The following is an 18788-nucleotide window of genomic DNA, read 5'->3' on the forward strand; positions in this document are numbered from 1 at the left end:
TCTGAAATAGAATGAGACTCTATTTCACTCTAAGACTTAAGCAGTTCTCTTATTTATAAGAAAATCAGCTTGCCCTATCTGGCACTGAGCAAAGAGGAGGCGTCAAAGCAAATCCTTAATGGGTTTTACTAATGAAATATAAAGTTGAGTTTGTCAAATTCAATTGGCACCTCCCAGACTACATCTGAGCTGCAAGACCTTAGAAATATGGCAACTGTAAGCTCTCCTAAACATGCCTTTAAGGTGAAGTATGAAGGATCTGGGTCGAGGCAGGCCAGGTAATACAGGGTACTTTATTTCTATTTGATGATGCCTCTCATCTCAATCCTACACAGCTATCTTAATTGTTTTTTAAGAGTGCAATAATTTGCACTCGTTTCATTTACTATCCTCTCCCATCCACAAGCTGAGTTCCAAGGCAAGTGCTTCCAAACTAAGCACTTCCGTGACATTTACAGATTTAATACCAAAACCAAGGATAAAAAAACCTCCAAAACCTCAGCTCCCAAGTTAAAGTTAAACACATAAACCAAAACTTTCATTATTATGAAAATTTACCATTTAATCCTATGTTATTTTCACTAATTGCAAGAGTTCACAGACAAAATGTTTGAATTTATAAAATATGAGCCAAATATATCATTATCCATCTCATCAAGGAGATGCCACCAATCCAGTAGGTCAGTACCACAGCATTTTTCTTTGAATTCACAGCATTTAGAGTAAGTTCAAATCATCTGATTAATTAGTGTCCAAGATAAGAGACAGTGTGTAAGTATTATAACATCAAGGTTTCCATAAAGTTACAAAAATACCTTTAATTTCAGTGTCTGTGCCATCTGATATCAAGTGATCAGTATTCTTGTTTGAAACAGTATAATCTTCATAGGAATCCTGCCAGGAAAGGGGGAAAAAAAGTCAGAACTTTACTCAAGCACATGAAAAAATCCTTAAACAGTAGCTGTCAATTTTAGTAAGTTAACTGAATTACTACAGCAGCATGTTTGTTCATACGTATTAACTTCTCTAAGTAGTTTCTAAGGCTTTAAGAAACTCTTAAAGATGAAAGTTATATTCACAAATGAAGCAAGTACCTTACAATTTGCTCAATTAGCTTCCCTGACAACCAAAGCAACTCCAACTCTTACACAGCAATGCCTACAGCAGCAAAATATATTCCTTAATGCAATTCCTGAATAAGCTCACACACACAATGATCTATATTGCACAGTTGACATACGACAGAAAAAAGAAAAATATCAGATTAGTTTATGGTGGACTATAACTCACTGTCCTCTTAGCTTATAGAATATGGAATGTTTTGACTTTTCTGTAGCAGCTGATGCCAAGAATGGCTACTTAGAACAGAGGCTAGACAGCTACATTTGGTAAAGAAATATGATTCCAGAAACCTTTTAATCATAAGGAGTTATAACTGCAAGTCAGTCAAAAACAAACTTAAAAAAGAGTATTTTTGGTTCCAAAGCCAAAAATACACATATTTATGGCAAACTCAAAACACACTATCAGTTGCAATCTTAGAAGATGACAGACCAGACTAGACCACAAGAAAAGTTATCACAAAAACCACACATACTCCCACAAAACACTACATCCACACTATTTTGTGAAGTACGGAAGACCCAGGAAAGAAAATGTAAGAGGATGAATAAAAATTAAGATTACTGTGAACTGCTACTATGAACAGGACACTTCTGAGACTACTTCCTCTCACAGCTCTTAAGGCACAAGTCTATTATTTCTGTGCTCCTGTCAGTCTATTTTAGACAGCCCAGTATTCCAGTGCTCTTTACTGCGAACTTAAGTAGCATAGAGGACAGCTCCTCCTGAGGACTCATCTCATGCCCTCACAAAAAGTCATTGCTGTGTGAGAAGTGTCTTGACTGCCTATTAGCTCATTCTGTAGAAACACATACATAACACCAAGGCGAAACTTAATGCAACTAAAATGGACTAATATAAAGCACTGTAGAAACTGTTTTTAGAATACTATAATACCTGGTTTTGGATAGTGTTTTTCTGAAGGTACTGACTCCAAGGATCTGGTATCTGTTCGTCTGCTCCTCTATTAGACACCCGAGAATTTATTTTCAGCAAATAGCAGCCCTGAGTTCCATATCTCTGTTTCATCTCTTCATAAATGGAGTCAGCTCTGAAACAGTAAAATAACATTTATCTTATGTTGATATCAAACTAACTTTAGAGCATGCACTGCAACAAGCTATTTTAGACTATTATCCATAGCGCTTAAAAGGAAAATTCTCCTATTTTTAAAACAATCCATTATGTAAGAGTAAAACTGAGAATCTTTGAGAATTAGTACAGAAAGCTAGCAAAGAAAGCATCTACCCCAAAAGCTGGGACTGATTTATTTCATGTTACACAAACACGAGAAGATCTAAAAACAATACTTTCAAACATCTGCCATGATAATAGCATACTGGCTAACGGATCCTGTTGCATGACTAATCTCAAGAGAATTTATCAACACAAACATTTTTTTGTAAAAGAGCTCATCTGTAAGCTCACTGAAGGCAGATGACCCACCTCTGTTCCTCTCCTGTGCTTACATCATGCAGTAACACATAATATTTGAGCGTGTTTGGTATAAACCATTTGGGATATGAGTATTCATTGCTGTGCTGAATCCGGTGTTGCTCTTGGGACAGCTTCAGGAACTGCTCAACAGGGTCAGGTTCACTAGAAGAAACTACCAGCATACCTGGAATCATTAAGGACATATACCCAAAGAACAGGGACCACCACTGATCACAGCATAAAATAGCAAGTGTATAAAATAGAATAGATGAATACATGGAAAACATGCTACCAGAAAAGTATGTGCAATTAGAATTTGGCCTTAGTCACAATAAAAAACAATCAGTTACCTAACATCTGTAAAATAGGATGCAACAGGAGTTAGATTCACTGTCAGAATTGGAGCAAAGTTTAACATGCTATGGGATAGCTCATTTAAGATTTTAGATAGAGACCAGATGTTGACATAGCATAAATGCAGCTGAAATTCACCCCCAGTGTATTTTAGCCTTCATCTTCTGAAGAGAGTTTTATGTTATCACTTGAACAGTGACGACCAGCATTCATAAATACAGCAACATCACCTGAGCAAAAAGCAGAAGTGTTCAGATTTTTACCTCAATGCAACAACACAATCATTAATAAGGAACATTCTACTCTGCTACATATACTCTTCAAATCAAAAGACATTAATTCAGAGATGCCAGAAAGAAAAGTCATACTTTAAATATTATTAAAATTCAGAAATCAGAACCAGTATTTTGCAAAGTTAATTCTGCACAACTGTGGCCATTAACATACCTTTCCACTACACTGAAATTACAATGTTTAGTACAGAATTAGGAACAGTGTCATAAAACCTGCAGCATATTTACTGTAATGCTAAATACCAGCTACATCATGAAATAGTGATTATTTTAAATTTCCCTGTAGACAAGCAAATTGGGCTCAAGCTTCGGTAAAAAAAAAAAAAAAAGAAATGAAAGCATTCAGGCATCGTTCCAGTCTTTCCAGACTTTTTGTCCAACATAGCTCAAAGTTCACCAAATTTCCAAAACATAGTCTCCCCAACCTCCACCACTCCATCTGCTTACAAAAATCTATTTAAAAGTAGCAGATGCATCTCAAACACACATTCTTCTGTTGTAGATAAAGGACAGTCAATAGATACTTAAAGAGCTACAGCAGAGCATGTCTTCGGATGATGAAGTTTCGTTTATAGGTATTGGCTTTGAGCTCAATTTGACACAGAGTGTGTGGAGAAGGGGGAAAAAACCGCTATACAAACACCACAAAAAATTCAGGCCAAACAGTCACAAAGAAAACCCTGACACCCTTATGAATCTGTGTAGTCAGACATGCTGGGAAAATGTAAAGGCTTCAAATCATAATTTCAGTGTCTCCTATGTTACATTTTGTAATAGTCTTCCCTGGAGCAGTCTATAACATTCAAAGGATACATGCAACATAGTGGTTTAAGAATTCGTGATCAGATGCAGGCATGGACTGAAGAAAGCACTCTCTGTAAGACTCAAACCAAGGAGTAGTAGCTGAAATACACAATAAAACAGGACAAATTAAATATTCAGTGAAAGTTGTTTACTCGTTAATGAAAAAGAGGTATGAAAGAATACACCTGAAAGTGAAGCCTGCAAACACTGACAAGGTTTGCATGGCAGAGGAAAAGAAGGGGGAACAGTCCAAGGAGAAAGTATTTTAGATGCTAAGTAGGAGAAACAGTAACACTTGAAGCAAATCCTGTGAAACTGAATAGCACCTTAAACACCACATTCCTCACCACTGTAGGCTCACCTGCATTCAGTCCTTGTTAAACAGACTACTCTTTACCACTCCTTTAAACATCCATACTCCTGGCAAAGAAAGAAATAAATTCTTCCAACAGTCATTAAATTTCTGGGCTAGGGATGTGAGAATTGTCCAAGAAACAAAATTAATTTTTGAGTATGTAGAGGAGCTAAGGATTACCAAAACCCTATGCTGCCTGTTCTCTACAAGTGTTGACTTGGATTGACAGCAGTCCCCCTCCCATGTCTTGTTATAATAAACATTTCAGCTGGCAAAGACCCAAGAAGATAAAACCTCAGATCAGAGTTGTGCCATTAATTCCTAGTAATTTTAACCAGTCATGTTTAATGCCCTTTTACAACAGGGATTTCATTTTCCTAAGAGTAACAAATCAAAGGAAATCAAGGAGTCTGGGACATAAAAAAAAAAAAAAGTGAACCTAATATTGTCCATTTCTTTCCACTCCAGCTATGGGTCAAACAATGAAATACTATTTCTTCTTTTAAGCCTGTTCTTTGCCATCTTAGTTCTCCAACTTCTTTCCCTGAAAGGGAAAATGGACTCCAGAGCAAAATCAATCCACTTTCAATAACCTGATTTCACACTGATGTAACTAGAATCCGTTGCCATCTCACCTGCAAACTAGAAAACAGTAACTAGTAGAGAAAAATTAAGAAAATCCAGAAGTATTTTTCTATATGATCCTAAAAAAATTCACATTGCTAAACTTCAGTAAATAAAAATAAAACAAAAGTAAATAAAAATTTCTAATGCTTTCTAAAACTCTCAGGCACCCCCTCATAAAAGCCAAGCCAAACCACCACCTTGATTTCTTAAGCCACCTTCAGGAAACAGGTTCATTTTTATGTTGGAATTATCTTGTAGGGCATTCAATTTTGTTTAATGCCAAATTGTCAAGCCATCTAAGATTGGCTTCAGACACACAGAAGTCAGATATACCCACACTTGATTTCACTCTAGCAGTCAGTACATGTCACGTAATAAAAAAAGCCTAGTAAGAGACAAGCTTCCAGCTTTGGATTACAGCCTTTCTAGAAACTGTTGAGTACTCATCTAGATATAAAAAGCCCTTGGCTTTACTGAGTCCTACATGCTAACATGCCAACTATTTAAATTAAGGAAAACACAGCTTGTTATTATTAAAAAACAAGCCATAAGAAAGTGACTCATACACATTTTTCACAAGTATAACAAGCCTTGGAGTAACTTGGATTCAAAGTAAACACTGTTAAACAACCTAAGGCAAAATTGTCAACCACACTGTACTTTCCTGCACAGTTTTCAAATTTTCACTTCTGTTTTACAGCTGAATCACAGCAAAAGAAAAAACTAACACATTTTTTTTTAAATCTGACAGCTACAAACAGAGAAGTACTACTTTGTTTTGTGGATTGGTTCTTCTACCCTCTTTTTTCATTAGGCCTATTAAAAACCTTGGAAGCGGCCTCAAAGGCAACTGGCTTCCCCCTACACAACATTAAAAGGATACACCTGAGTATTTTACAGGGCTGTAATCCCTTATCGTAAATACTTGATAAATACACACCATATTCAAAACAAAAGCAGTATTTGAAAAAAATTCTTATCATAACATGCTAAAACAGTGCAAACCAACACTGTCATTTAGGTACACAGACCTATGTGTTTTAAATTTTTCCAGTAAAATGTTTTCAGTATGCTGGAACAGAACTGAAGTTTTGGCAAACTTGTTAACATGTTCAGAACTTACTATGAAAAAAAAAAAAAAAGAATATTTGTACATAACAGCTTAAGAACGGACAGTCTACTAGGCATTTAGCAGGATCTGAACAGATACTACTGAAAAAATAGCTATTAATAACCAAAGGCATAAACTATATTAATATATAAAACTGAGAAACATCAAAACCTGTCTCTCATAGACCACGATGCAGAGCCTTGAGAGGTCAGTAACCAACGTGGTTTGGTAGATAAATCAACAGTAAGTCTTAAACTACATAAAAATGTATTAGAAAGCTTTTTCTTTTTTTTAAGGGTCATATTCCAGAAAGAATGTCAATATAGCAGAGACATATGTGCTCTAAGTATAGTCAGCACTTGAGTTCAAACTTAAAAACTGTTACTATCCCCTAAGAAAGAAATTCTTTGGAGAAGTAGAAAGTACATTTGAAATACAGCATAGTGACAGTATACAGTTCCATAGGATCAAACAATCCAGTGTTTTTGACAGTATCAGGTAATTTTTCACCACCACCCTTATTGATTGTATGGAAAGACCAAATGATTTTGATTAACAAGAGTAGAAATGTGATTAAAAGAAAAATTAAAACAACCACCACCAACGATTTTTCAGTTAGGGGGAAAAAATGGAGGAACACACATCTACGTCCAGGAAAGTGCTGAACAGTTGTAGCAGATGATAAGGAAAGGTGGATGGGTCACATGGAAAGGAGTATAGGGCAAATTTGGCAAATCAGCACCAACCACAAAAAATACCTGAATAAAACGTGGATGTGTTCAGTTCCATCAGTGTCTCTTTCCAATTACTGTACCAAGGAACACTAGCTTTAACTGAGCGATCTGATAGAAAAAACATGATATTATTATACTAAAAAGGGTCAGATGCAAACACACTCTTGGCTTTTACAGTCTGGTAGTGTGAAGTAGAAAAATATCTATACCATGCAGGCCCATGAGGGGCATTGAAGAGATCTGACTCCAGCTAACCTTAACCATGAACATTTCAGGCATCTCAACATTTGACAGTGCACTTTAATGAAAAAAATTAATAATTTCTAGTACAGCCCCAACTCCAGGCACAAATAAAAAGGGAAATTCTATCAAGTAGCAAAGACTGAAGTTGTATCTAGATGTTATTTCTATTTTACTAGCTGGAATATACTCTAAATCTAAGGCACTAACTTGTGAGATCTCCTAGCCTGTAGAACTAGTGAAAAGTAGCTGAATACATTAGCTGCTTAAAGTGATTGTCCCAACATTCTCTTTCATCTCAATCATACCCCCCCAATGCCTCATGCCAGCATTTCTATCATGCAGCTCTGCATAAACATAGCCAGGGAACTGATCTAGTCGAAAAAATGTTTTTCTTCTCTCAAATAATTTAATTCCCTAGTGAAATCATTTTTCTTCACTTTCTACACATGCACCAGTACATGGGAGAAGCAAGCATGGCTGAACATAAGCAACTTTTCAGCAACCAAATGAGTCTCTCAACACTAGATTATGGAACTATAAGAATATTAAACAAAACTATAACAATGAAGGATTACAAACAATTAAATCAATACAACACAGCAGCTCCAAAACTTTTCTCAAAAAAAACAGTGCCAGAAACAGTCATACCTCAGCTTCTTAAAGAATGTTTATCTTTCTTCAGAACATACTGCACTTGATCATCATAAAAATTAAGGAAATATCTTTTAATATCATTATCCTAGAAAACTAATTCACTCCCAAAACAGCACAAATTAAAGAACTGATGGGAGCATTTCCCATTTAATTGCCAAATGATTATGTTCTGCTGTCAAGAATGAATGCATTCCTTAGTTTGAATAAAATACTCTAAGAAAGTTAAAAAGAAAAAAAACCCAAAAAAACTAAATGTCTTAGTAAATACTCATATTCATCTAAGCATAAAGGAACCCTACTTGGTGCTTCCTCATATTCTCTTACACTGTAATGGGATACAAGTTCCTCCATTGAGAGCACTGTCAGTGTTTTGTGCTAAACCCCTCAAACGAGGTTCCACTGAATGACAAAGTTACTACAAGAATTTCTCCTTCCATGTGATTTTAAACAGCTTATACACCTCTCCTCCTGTCAAATAAGCACATAGCTGGTCTGAATGGAAATGGGAACCTAATCACTGAGAGACAAAAGATGGTCAAACATGATGATTTGTACATCCATGCAAGGCTCCAGCAGCAAATGTGGAAAACAGAGAGAGATCTGTTTCTATAACCACAAAGCATTTCTTAGTATAGCCACTATTTTTCTTCCCTTCTTTCAATACCTCACTTTTAAACTAAGGTCTTTAAAAACCATGGAAAAGTCTCCTCATTGAAGTAATTCTGCTTTCTTAGGGTCTTTCCATCTCTAGAATTGAAACAAACTTTCCATCTGAAAAAAAAACTTCATAACAAAATGGCAATTCACCAATGCGACCTATATACAAGGGCATAGAAATTGAAAAAGATGTGTGATTTTCAACACATCTCAAAAACAAGAGGTTTCCAGGTTCAAGCCTTTTGCTTTATAACCAACATGGGACATCAAGCTGAAGACATACTTCATAAATTAGGTATCAAAGAGGTAAGAATTATGCCATTTTTCCATCACCAGCATAAAAAATATATTTACTACAGCAACTTCAGTTACTAATCCTCACAAAGTTTTATCAGTCTATTGCTATAGCAGAGCCAAACTCTTCACTGCAGGCTGAACTTTAAACACAATAAATTATGCATGTTTAAATAGGGCAGTGCATACATGCTTTGAACTAAGTACATGCTCAGAGGCTTTAATGGATTAGGATCTTAATTGGGAGGAGCTTAATCTTCTCAGCTCCTAAGATCAGGTCTCATTTAGCATTTTTTACAATGCCTCATCCCTCAGAGATCTGAGAAAAAAAAAACATTTTTAGAATACTCTAGTCATTTTGGCAGTGAAATATGAAGCCCAAGCTCCACAGAAGAAAATCTAAAGACGAAGCCCAAGCTCCACAGAAGAAAATCTAAAGACAAGTAGTCAAAGGAGTCACACACCTTTCCTCATAGTCGTTTTTTCCTTAAACTTTTTATGACCTTATCATAAAAAAAAAAGCCATGATAACTAACTTTAAGATAAAGCTGTACATTAGTACCAACACTGTAAGTTCTGATATTTATTCTGCCAAGTGCAACAAGTCAGTGTGTGAGTTTTGTAACAAGAAAATTACACAAAGTATTGTAACAGCTACATTAAAATAATGATTTAACACAAGTTGAGAAGAACTACATCATTAGGAAAATTAAATTTGAAGTTCAACCACTCTTTCAGCATCATATAAAGCCAAAACTATTCAATAAATACAAAGTTTCAATAAAAGCAATGTCTCAAAACTGATAAACTCTGAATAATTTTAGCATATGCCATGAAGTTGAAATGAAGGCTAGAAACCTCTCATCTAATTCCAGTTTACATTATAAAAAATACAGTATCATTACATACCACTGATGTTGAGATCATAATCTCCAGCTGTGATCACATTGGCTACCAGTCCTTCAGCAGGCTGACTGACAGACACAACATCATGCAAAAGTTTCCGAATGGCACCGGGCTGAGGTGGGTGAGTAATGATGTTGTTGACAGCGATCTTCAAATTTTTAATGATGTGAAGCTGATTATTAGGATCTCTCATGTGAGCTAGAAAGGAAAAAGAAGAGGATTTGCTGAGTATAGCAAACAGTCAAAATAGTTGTCATAAATTAGTCTTTTTCCAACACCGTTTTTGTTTGAAATTGCTCCACTAAACTTCCCCATCATCAGTTTTAGATCACAGTCCGTAATGCTTGACTACCAAAAAAGGAGGGGGGAAGGTGGTAACAAGAAATTACTTGATGTTCAACATTAGGCTCATCTAGGCAGACTGCCTAAAGAACAGCATAGGATCTTAGCTGGTAAGAATATCCATTCCACCTAACATGGTTTGTACACATCCTACCCTGATGAACTCCCTTCCTTGTGCAAGGTATAAACTTTCACGGAAAAGCCACAGATACCATGTATGGATTTCACACAACACATTATGTTTCAAGACATCACCAGTTTCCAAGAAACCCTCCACACACTAATAGAAAGCATTTAAGAAACCTGACAGTGACAACATAGTATTTATTAATCCACAAGTAACATATCCTAAAAGACAACCTGAGAGAGTTGGGGTTGCTCATCCTGGAGAGTGGAGGAGACCTTAGAGCAGCTTTCCAGTACCTAAAGGGGGCTTTCAAGAGAGGTGGAGAGGTGCAAGGGCATGTAGTGACAGGACAAAGGGGGAATGGTTTACAACTGAAAGAGGGCAGATTTAGATCTGCTTTAGATATTGAGAAGAAATTCTTTACTGTGAGGATGGTGAGGCAGTGGAACAGGTTGCCCAAAAAACCTGTGGATGCCCCAACACTGGAACAGTCCAAGGTTTGGCTGGATGGGGATGTGAGCAACCTGATCTAATGGAAAGTGACCCTAACCATGGAAGGATAAAGTTTGAACTAGATGTTCTTGAAGGTCCCCTTAAACCTAAACCATTATATGATTTTTAACACTTTAGTTTCCTTCCTATGAAGAATTGTGAAAAATGCTCCCTAAAGTCATCTGTTTTAAAAAACTATTCACAACATTTTCAACACTCATTACAATTCCAGGCCTGCTGTGATTTTTCATATAAATTCACCCTACTTCAATGCACAACCAGCAGCAAGCAAGCCAGACTGAGTGCAGGCAGGACACACTGCCTATGGCTGCCTAAGCCACCTGGTGCTACCATGTGCCACACAGCACAGCCCTTGACTCCTCTGCACGTTATTTTTACAAATTCCTGTATAGCATATAAAAGAAAGCACAAAGGAAAATTCTTGTTGATTTCTTCATCTTTCAACTAACTACATTCACACTGTAAAGATCTGAAACTGAGTATTTGATCTGTTCCAGCCTGGAAAGCAGTCCACACCTTTTCCACAAACCTGTTCAGAGGCAGCAAGTACACAGCTGAAGTCAGATCATACTAGATGTGTTTACAATCCATCTTAAGTGTACAAACAGATTTGAATGTCAGTCAAATCTTGACCGGTGTAGTTCTACCTTCCTCAATCACATAGTCACTTCCAAGCTTTACCCGGCACTGAAGCTCATCGGGAAACACAGTAAAGCAGGTCAAAAAACTCATCTTGTGAAAAAACAACCTAAAAACGTGCAAGCCTTTTAGCTATAAGTTTCAGCTTGAACTTGTACACCATATGGCTGTATCAACACCAGAAAGGGTAATTGTGATGGCTAAACTTTACTTAGTTCACCCTTTCTATCAGAAAGCTTAAGAAGTTGTTTTGGATGGGGCTTCTTTCATTTGTCACACTGGTAAATTATCAACCCCGCTGCCATGCAATTACTGAAATTATCAAATGTAAAGGAAGTGGCAGGAACAAACAACTAGGAAACTAGTTTGCCTTCACCAGCATAGCTATAACACTACAACTCATCCTTGCTGTCTGCCCTAAAACATAAAAGCCATAATAATGAAGAGCAATCACATTTCCATACAGAAAACACATTACATCTCTGGCGTACCTTTAATGTTAAGGACTAAAATAACAAATGTACTTGGAATCCCAAAAAGTGCTTGTCTTAATACAAAAAAATATGTCTAGTGTTATACATTTCCTTCAAATGTTTATAAGATCATTTCAAAAAGTACTCAGCTAAAAGTGGCAGCAGTAGCATGTATTAGAACAGAATCTTTCTCATCAGAAGTTGAAAACAATCCGATGCTAAGATACACATGAACAAGGAATTCCTAACATCACAATAATCTCAAACAAGCACAGTGTTTCCATTATACTTCCTTACATCTTGCACATACTTACAGCTTAGAATCAGATAAAGTTATCAAAAGCTCTCCTTTTTCTTGTTAAGGTCAAACAACTTGGTTTAAGAGTAACCAATGCTATCTTAAAGCGATACTTGCTAATTGACACGTATATTATAATTCTTCCTCCCACAAAAACAGTATTAGTTCATAGAGTATTTCTAAAGATTCTTAAAAATAGGATCCTATTTTAAAGAAAACCTACCTATATACACAACAGATGCCTACCAATATATACAATGCATACACTTGTTAAATCAGGCATCAGTTGTTACTAACAAACAAAACAGTTAAGAAAGACAACCACTTTGAGAATAAACATAAAGGTAGAAAATCCTCAGTATACTTTTAGTTACCCTTATTAAAGGAAATCAAAAGTTTGGGGAAGGTTGTGGTTTTGCTTTTCTCTAAAGTCAAGACTTAGGGGACAGTAAATCTGTCCTTTTACTTTTTTAAACTTTCTCCTTCACTAACAGGAAGTGACTTAGAGAAGTTAAGAGGCTAAAAATTACAGGACAGAGCACCCTGAATCTGCGCTCAGGACACTCTACCATCGCAGTTTGCAGAGTATTGCAAGGGTATTTTTGACTACACCAACATTAGAAGACATTGATAGGCCAAAGCTGATGAGTAAATTAAATACTGATTTGTGCAAAGGGTAGTCCCGCTGCATCTACATTACATACCTTTGTGGGGCTCTACTTGAAATTAGATAGAATCTGGCCTGCTTGGATTGAGCAACCTCAGCAGTGTGTGGTTTTACACTACCTGAAGAATCACACTGTGTTCTGGTACTTTACATCTGTTAGCACACGAAGGATGACTGAATCACACAGTAGAGAGCTCAGCTTAGTTCCTGTTTATCAGAATTGTTTTGCACTATATCAGCAGATTAACTTTGTAACTGCACTGCTTCTCTAAGCAATAAGCCTGATAAACACACAGCTTTCAGCTGGTTCACAAGCCATGCGATTCCTAACTTCAGACAAAAATATGTATTGCAACAGGACTTCAAAATGCAGTAAAAATCCATGACTGAGCTTTCCAAGTTATAGATGAATTCAAGGAGCAATGCCTACACTTTAAACTTTCGCATAAGGCACAGCTTATTTCTAAAGGGATGAAATACTAATCAATCCAAATTTATGTTACAAATTCAGTGAAATAGTCACTAAGTAAAGAGAGATGGATTAATTTTAAAGAGCACTTCACACACCCTTAATAAAAACTGTGCTTAGAAAGGAAGACACCAAAACAATTACAGAATCACAGAACTGTTACAGTTGGAAGGGACCACTGGAGATCATCTACTCCAACCTCCCTGTTAAGGCAGGATCACCTCGATCACGCCAGGATCCAGGTAACAGGAACTGTCCGGGTGGGTTTGGAATGCCTCCAGAGAGGGAAACTCCACCATCTCCCCAGGCAGCCTGTTCCAGTGCTCTGTCACCCACAATGCTTTTCCTCATGCTGAAGCAGAACTTCTTGTATTTTAGCTTATGGTCACTGCTCCTCACAGAATCCCAGAATTGTCATCACCACAATATCATAATCATACATAATATGAGAATAATAATAACCATAAGCAGTAAAACACACAGCATCTCATACACACACATTCTGTACTGCTATGAGATCATTTAATCATATCTTTTTTCCTCTCTATCCTTACCCTCAAACATTCTGCTTCTAACACAAGAACTTACAGTCAGCATGCAATAACATTTTTTCCAGGGAGCAGGAAGAGGAAGTCACTCTTGGAGTGAGGCTTGTGGCCTGCTGGATCAGAATACACACACAGTAGTGCTGCAACAAAATCCACTGTACCAAGTTTCACTCCGGGAACACTGAGGATAATTCAGGTTTGCGAATTCCTTATCTGTCACAATAATTGGACCAAAATAGTCAGTTGCAACAATTAATTAACCTTCCAAGTGAATGCTTCATTTTGAATATTCTGCCTGGTTTTGTCTGCTAGATGCGTTTTGAGAGCCTTTCACTAAAAGAAACTTCAGAATTCTAAAGATGGGAGCATCTGTGTTTATTATTTTTATCTCTGCGGCATTCTCACACAGTTCATGAGCACTGTAAAACAAAATGAAAACCACTATAAACAAGTAACAGTTGATAAGTTACTAAGACTCACCTGAAAGTAAAGGGAAATTTTTATCACTAAGTAGCTTCTAAGCTGTTGCCATTTTTAAAGTAAGCAATGCAAAAATCTAACTAGAATGACAGTACAAGCCTCATTTTCTTGCACTCTTTTCTCAGCACATGACATGCAGAGGCTGCAGTCTGAGCTACGTGTCTGTCAGAAAACAAATCTGACAAATGTCATCACTATTCTTACAAGTAATTTTCTGCAAATAGCTGTCCTGCACACTACTGTGATGAGCAGCTGCTTGAAAAGCATAGCTTACCTAAATTGAAAACAAATTCTGGATAGTAAGTTAAAGCACGACAGCTAAAAAATTCTATTGCTTCTCTTAAGCGGTCAGTTTTCAATTTTCCTGCTGCTTCACGTGGTCACTTTACCGATGACACACAGGCAGCTCGATTCCCACTTCTTTGCACAGGTCTTGCAGAAACCAACTAAAAAGCATATCGGATAAAGCTACAGGAGAAAGAAAGTAAAGCTCGGCTATTGACATTACGATTAATGTTTCTGAAAGACTGACCGTACTTTCAACGCCTGGCTACCATAAGTGTGAAATCAGCAGAGTGTACAGCAAGAGCCGGGTACGAGTACTAGGCAGCTAACAGCAAAGTGGTTCTAATGGCAGACAAAAATCCGTCTGCAAGAGCTGAATTTACAGACACCTTCCTCTTCAGCCGTGCGATGTCTCCAGGAGAAGCCAAACTTCCCAAGCTCCGCAGACCGACTGAAATTAAGCTGACTTAACAGCTGTCACCTGCGACAAGCCCGGCACACGCGCGTCTCCGCCAGGCGTGCCCCGGCCGCAGGTGACGCCCCCCGGGCGCCGGGCGGGACCCCCGCGGCCGCGGGCGGAAGGGAGCGGCGCCTCCCCCGCCCCGTGTAAACAACGCGCTCCGCTCCCGGCACCGACCTTCCGAGGTGAGGCGGCAGAAGGGCCTGACCAGCTCGGCGAAGCTGAGGTTGTTCCTGCGGGTAAGCCGCTCCGCCTCCTCGCTGCACAGCGCGGCCACCAAGGGCACGAACGAGTCCTGGATGAACTCCTGCACCGACTGCACGCACTGGGCCATGGCCGCCGCCGCCGCCGCTCGGGTCCGCCCGAGACGGCCCCGCCGTCTTTCTCCGCAGTTCCTCGGATTATTCTCTCCCTCCTTCCCTGGCCGGCGCCTGTCCGCGGCTCCCACCCGGCCCCCGCTCAGCACCCGCCAAGCGCCGCCATGTTGCGCCTCCGCCGAGCCTCTCGGGGAGCGCCCGCTCCCGGCGGCCCCCGCGCCCGCTCATGTGATTGGCCGAAGGGGCGGTGCCGGGCCGGGGGAGGCGACGGTGGCCGGCGGGGGGGGGGGAGGGTTGGGTGGTGTGCACCCCTCCCCGGAGCGGGCAGTTGGTGCGGTCCGGAGGGCGGGACTGGGGATGCTCCTGGCGCCGGGAACAGCGTTGGGCCGGCGGACGGGAAAAGAAAACATTGCTGTGGGATTTATTTAAAACAAACAAACAAACAGCTCAAAAATGACAACAAGAGCGCAAGAATGGCCCGAAAACAAGAAAAATAGGGGGTAAAGCGCCCTGAAACAACAAAAAAAGCGCGCCAAAATCACCGCGAAACAAATCAAAACAAGAAAACTGGAAAAAAAAAAAACCCCAACAATAAAGGGCCAAAATGACCCCCAAACAAAACTCAAAATCAAGAACAAAAATACAAAACAAACAAAAAAAGAAGCCCCAAAGGAACAACCATAAAAACATAAAAATAATCCCAAAACAAAGCAAAAATACGCAAAACAGCGACAAAAAAGCACCAGAATTGCATCACACACACACCCCCAAAAAAGGGGGGGGGGGAATGAAAACCACAAAAAAGGGGGAAAAGCCCACCAAAATAACCAAAAAACCCCACACCCAAATAGAACTAAACATATAGAGCCCTTGAATGGTTAGCCATAAGCTAAAACACAAGTTCCACACGAGGAAGAACTTCTTTCCAGCTTCTTTCCAGCGAGGGTGGCAGAGCGCTGGAGCAGGTGCCCAGGGGAAGTTGTGGAGTTTCCCTCTCTGGAAACATTCACCCACCTGGACACTGTCCCGTGTCACCTGCTCCAGGTAACCCTGCACTGCCAGAAGGGTTGGATTAGATTATCTCCCTTCGCCTTTCCAACCCTAACAATTCTCTTGTAAAGTAGAGTTGCTGGGGTGTTCTCTGGCAGATCTATCAGTGCCCAGTTGCATGCAAGGCATTCAAACTGGGCAAAATAGCTTCATTTTTAAAGCTTTACCCATTAAAGCATGATATGAAACAAAATCCTTTTGCACAGCATGTTGGGCAATTATTCTGGGGGATTCCCTGGCACCAGGAAGCTGGTTTGGGCTGGCATTTGGCCCCAAAACTTCCCCCAAAAGAAAGCAGCTCTGTCAGGTTTATTGGAAAAAAAAAAAAAAATTCCTACAACAACAACAATAATAAAAGCAGAAAAAATACCTCAAAAAACCCAAATAAAACCACCGAAAAAAACACACAAAAACTTCCAGAATGGTTAACTGATGTACAGGAGGACCCACTCGAACATGAGGAAGAACTTCTATACTGTGTGGGTGAATCTGGTGTGATTTTCTAGAGAGGTTTGCAGTCTCCCTCACTGAAGATATTCAAGAACTGTCTGGATGCAATCCTGTGCCATGTGCTGTAGGATGAGCCTGCTTGAGCACAGAGCTTGGACCAGATGACCACTGTGGTCTCTTCCAACCTGACCCATTCTGTGATTGAGTTAAAAATTAAGGAGTCGTTTGAGTGTTCTCTGGCAGACCTGTTACTGCTCAGTTGTGTGTATGAAATTCAAATGGGGCAAAAATAGCTTTTTTTTTTTTTTTTTAGGATTTGCATGTAAATGATTATCATCCAAAGTCTTTTTGTATTTGTCACCTGAGTAAGGAAGTCAGTGTTTATCCATGATGAAATAAGTAATTTTGAACATGTTATGTAGAAAAAAGGAGTAATGTAGTCGGACTGACTTTTAACACCCTACCAGGGACAGTCCTTGGGACAGGGCTTGTAAACATCACAAAAAAGCCCATCCTCTGTGAATGATAAAGTTTTTAATGTAGACAGTACTAAAATAAAATCTAATACTCCATCCAAGTTGCTGTTGTTCAGGATTGAGTCCTGGGAATGTTATATAAAAGCTTCTAAATATTGCAGGAAAAGGTTGTTTTGCTTTGATAATTATTAGAACAAGAGGAAGGCAAATTTCCACAATATTTATGGCTCAGCCACATTTGGAAATTCCCCAGAGTTGTTCCAAAATCATGTTTTCACAGATACTTAGCACCTCCACAGGGATGCTTTGGGAGCATGGTGCTTCTCTCCCATTCCTCTTGATCCATTGCTCCTGAACACTACCTGAGTTATATCCAGTAGAGTGAAGTGGATCAGAAACCCTGATCCTGTGCACACATGACTTGAAATTAAAAATTATTTTTAAATTCTGACCATCATCATGTCCTTCTGGAAGATATTCAATTTTTTATTTAAATTTCTGGCAGAGATTCAAATTTCATACAGCTATTATCAATCTTCAGTAGCCACTACAGACTGACAAATCAATCATTTTAATTGTAATTGTGTTGGAGAGATTTTTTATTATAGCAGCTCTAAACTTATATTTGTGTGCTCAGAATTTATTCTCTGTGAATGCAAACACGTTGTACACATTTTCTTTTTACCCAGTATTAAAAATTTTGTGCTTGGAATGTGTCTCTCTTTGGATGATCTCTCCCAGTAGGACACTGTCTCCAGGACCAGTTTTGTCTCGCTGGTTTCATGCTGCTCTGCCATCTCATGGACTGCTCTCCTAAGACAAGGTAACAGAATCACAGAATCAATTAGGTTGGAAATAACCTCTGAAATCATCACATCCAGCCTTTGACAGAACACCACCTTGTCAACTAAACCACAGCACCAAGTGCCATGTCCAGTCATTTCTTGAACTCCTCCAGGCATGGTGACTTTTGATGCAGCCTCAGACGTGCCTGGAGTACTGAGGAGGGATGAAACACCCATCTTCAATGAACACAGCAGCTCAGGGTGTTGTATCCCAGATCTGTTACTGAAAAATGGGGCAATCAATTAGGATTCAAATACCTTTATTAACAAGGCAGAAGATTCATTGGAAGGAAAAATCATTGCTAATGACTTGTAGCACCCTAAGTCTGGCAATGTGTGCATAACATTTTGCTTTCAGATTGTGACAATGTACAAATAGGAGAGGCAGTGGACAGAAGTACAAAGGGATATCTGGAAAGCATAAAAAGTACAAAAGTCAAAGTACATCTGAATTATTTAACTGAAAATACTGGTTATTACAGAGAAAGCAGTGGATCAAAGGAAATGGTATCTGAACAGAAGTCGGAGAGTATAGGATGGAAAGGGACAGGGGAGCCCTAGTCAGGGAATAGAAGAGAACAAATAGTAAGGAAGTGTCATGAATAGCTGGGAGCATAAACATCACTGAGACACAAAAATATATCCACTGCTTCAATTGTAAGAATAACTAGAACATGACTGTAAAATTTGGAGCTGAAACTGCTTTGTCTCTCCCCTTTGCTGTTTCTTTGCTGCTGCCAGTTGTGCTTTTGTACTCC

At 38.9% G+C, this 18788-nt stretch overlaps 1 protein-coding gene across 4 annotated transcripts in view; it reads right to left on the reverse strand.

Moving 5' to 3' along the window:
• Positions 1-15433, reverse strand: part of TRAPPC8 (trafficking protein particle complex subunit 8) — a 52294-nt gene extending 36861 nt beyond the window's left edge. For 2 of the 4 annotated variants that reach the window (XM_079301309.1, XM_079301308.1), the window contains exons 1-6: positions 15070-15409; positions 9595-9789; positions 4020-4109; positions 2569-2743; positions 2020-2173; positions 816-894 (exon numbers count right to left, since the gene is read on the reverse strand). In XM_079301309.1, the coding sequence (XP_079157435.1) occupies positions 816-894; positions 2020-2173; positions 2569-2743; positions 4020-4109; positions 9595-9789; positions 15070-15226 (850 nt within the window). In that variant the 5' untranslated portion in view covers positions 15227-15409. Of the gene's footprint in view, positions 1-815; positions 895-2019; positions 2174-2568; positions 2744-4019; positions 4110-6861; positions 6946-9594; positions 9790-15069 lie in introns of all 4 variants that reach the window. The other 2 variants (XM_079301310.1, XM_079301307.1) reach the window with 2 other exon arrangements.
• Positions 15434-18788: the final 3355 nt, after the last annotated feature.

This window comes from Erithacus rubecula (genome assembly GCF_903797595.1).
Source record: "Erithacus rubecula genome assembly, chromosome: 3".
In the NCBI taxonomy this organism is placed as follows: Eukaryota; Metazoa; Chordata; class Aves; order Passeriformes; family Muscicapidae; genus Erithacus; species Erithacus rubecula.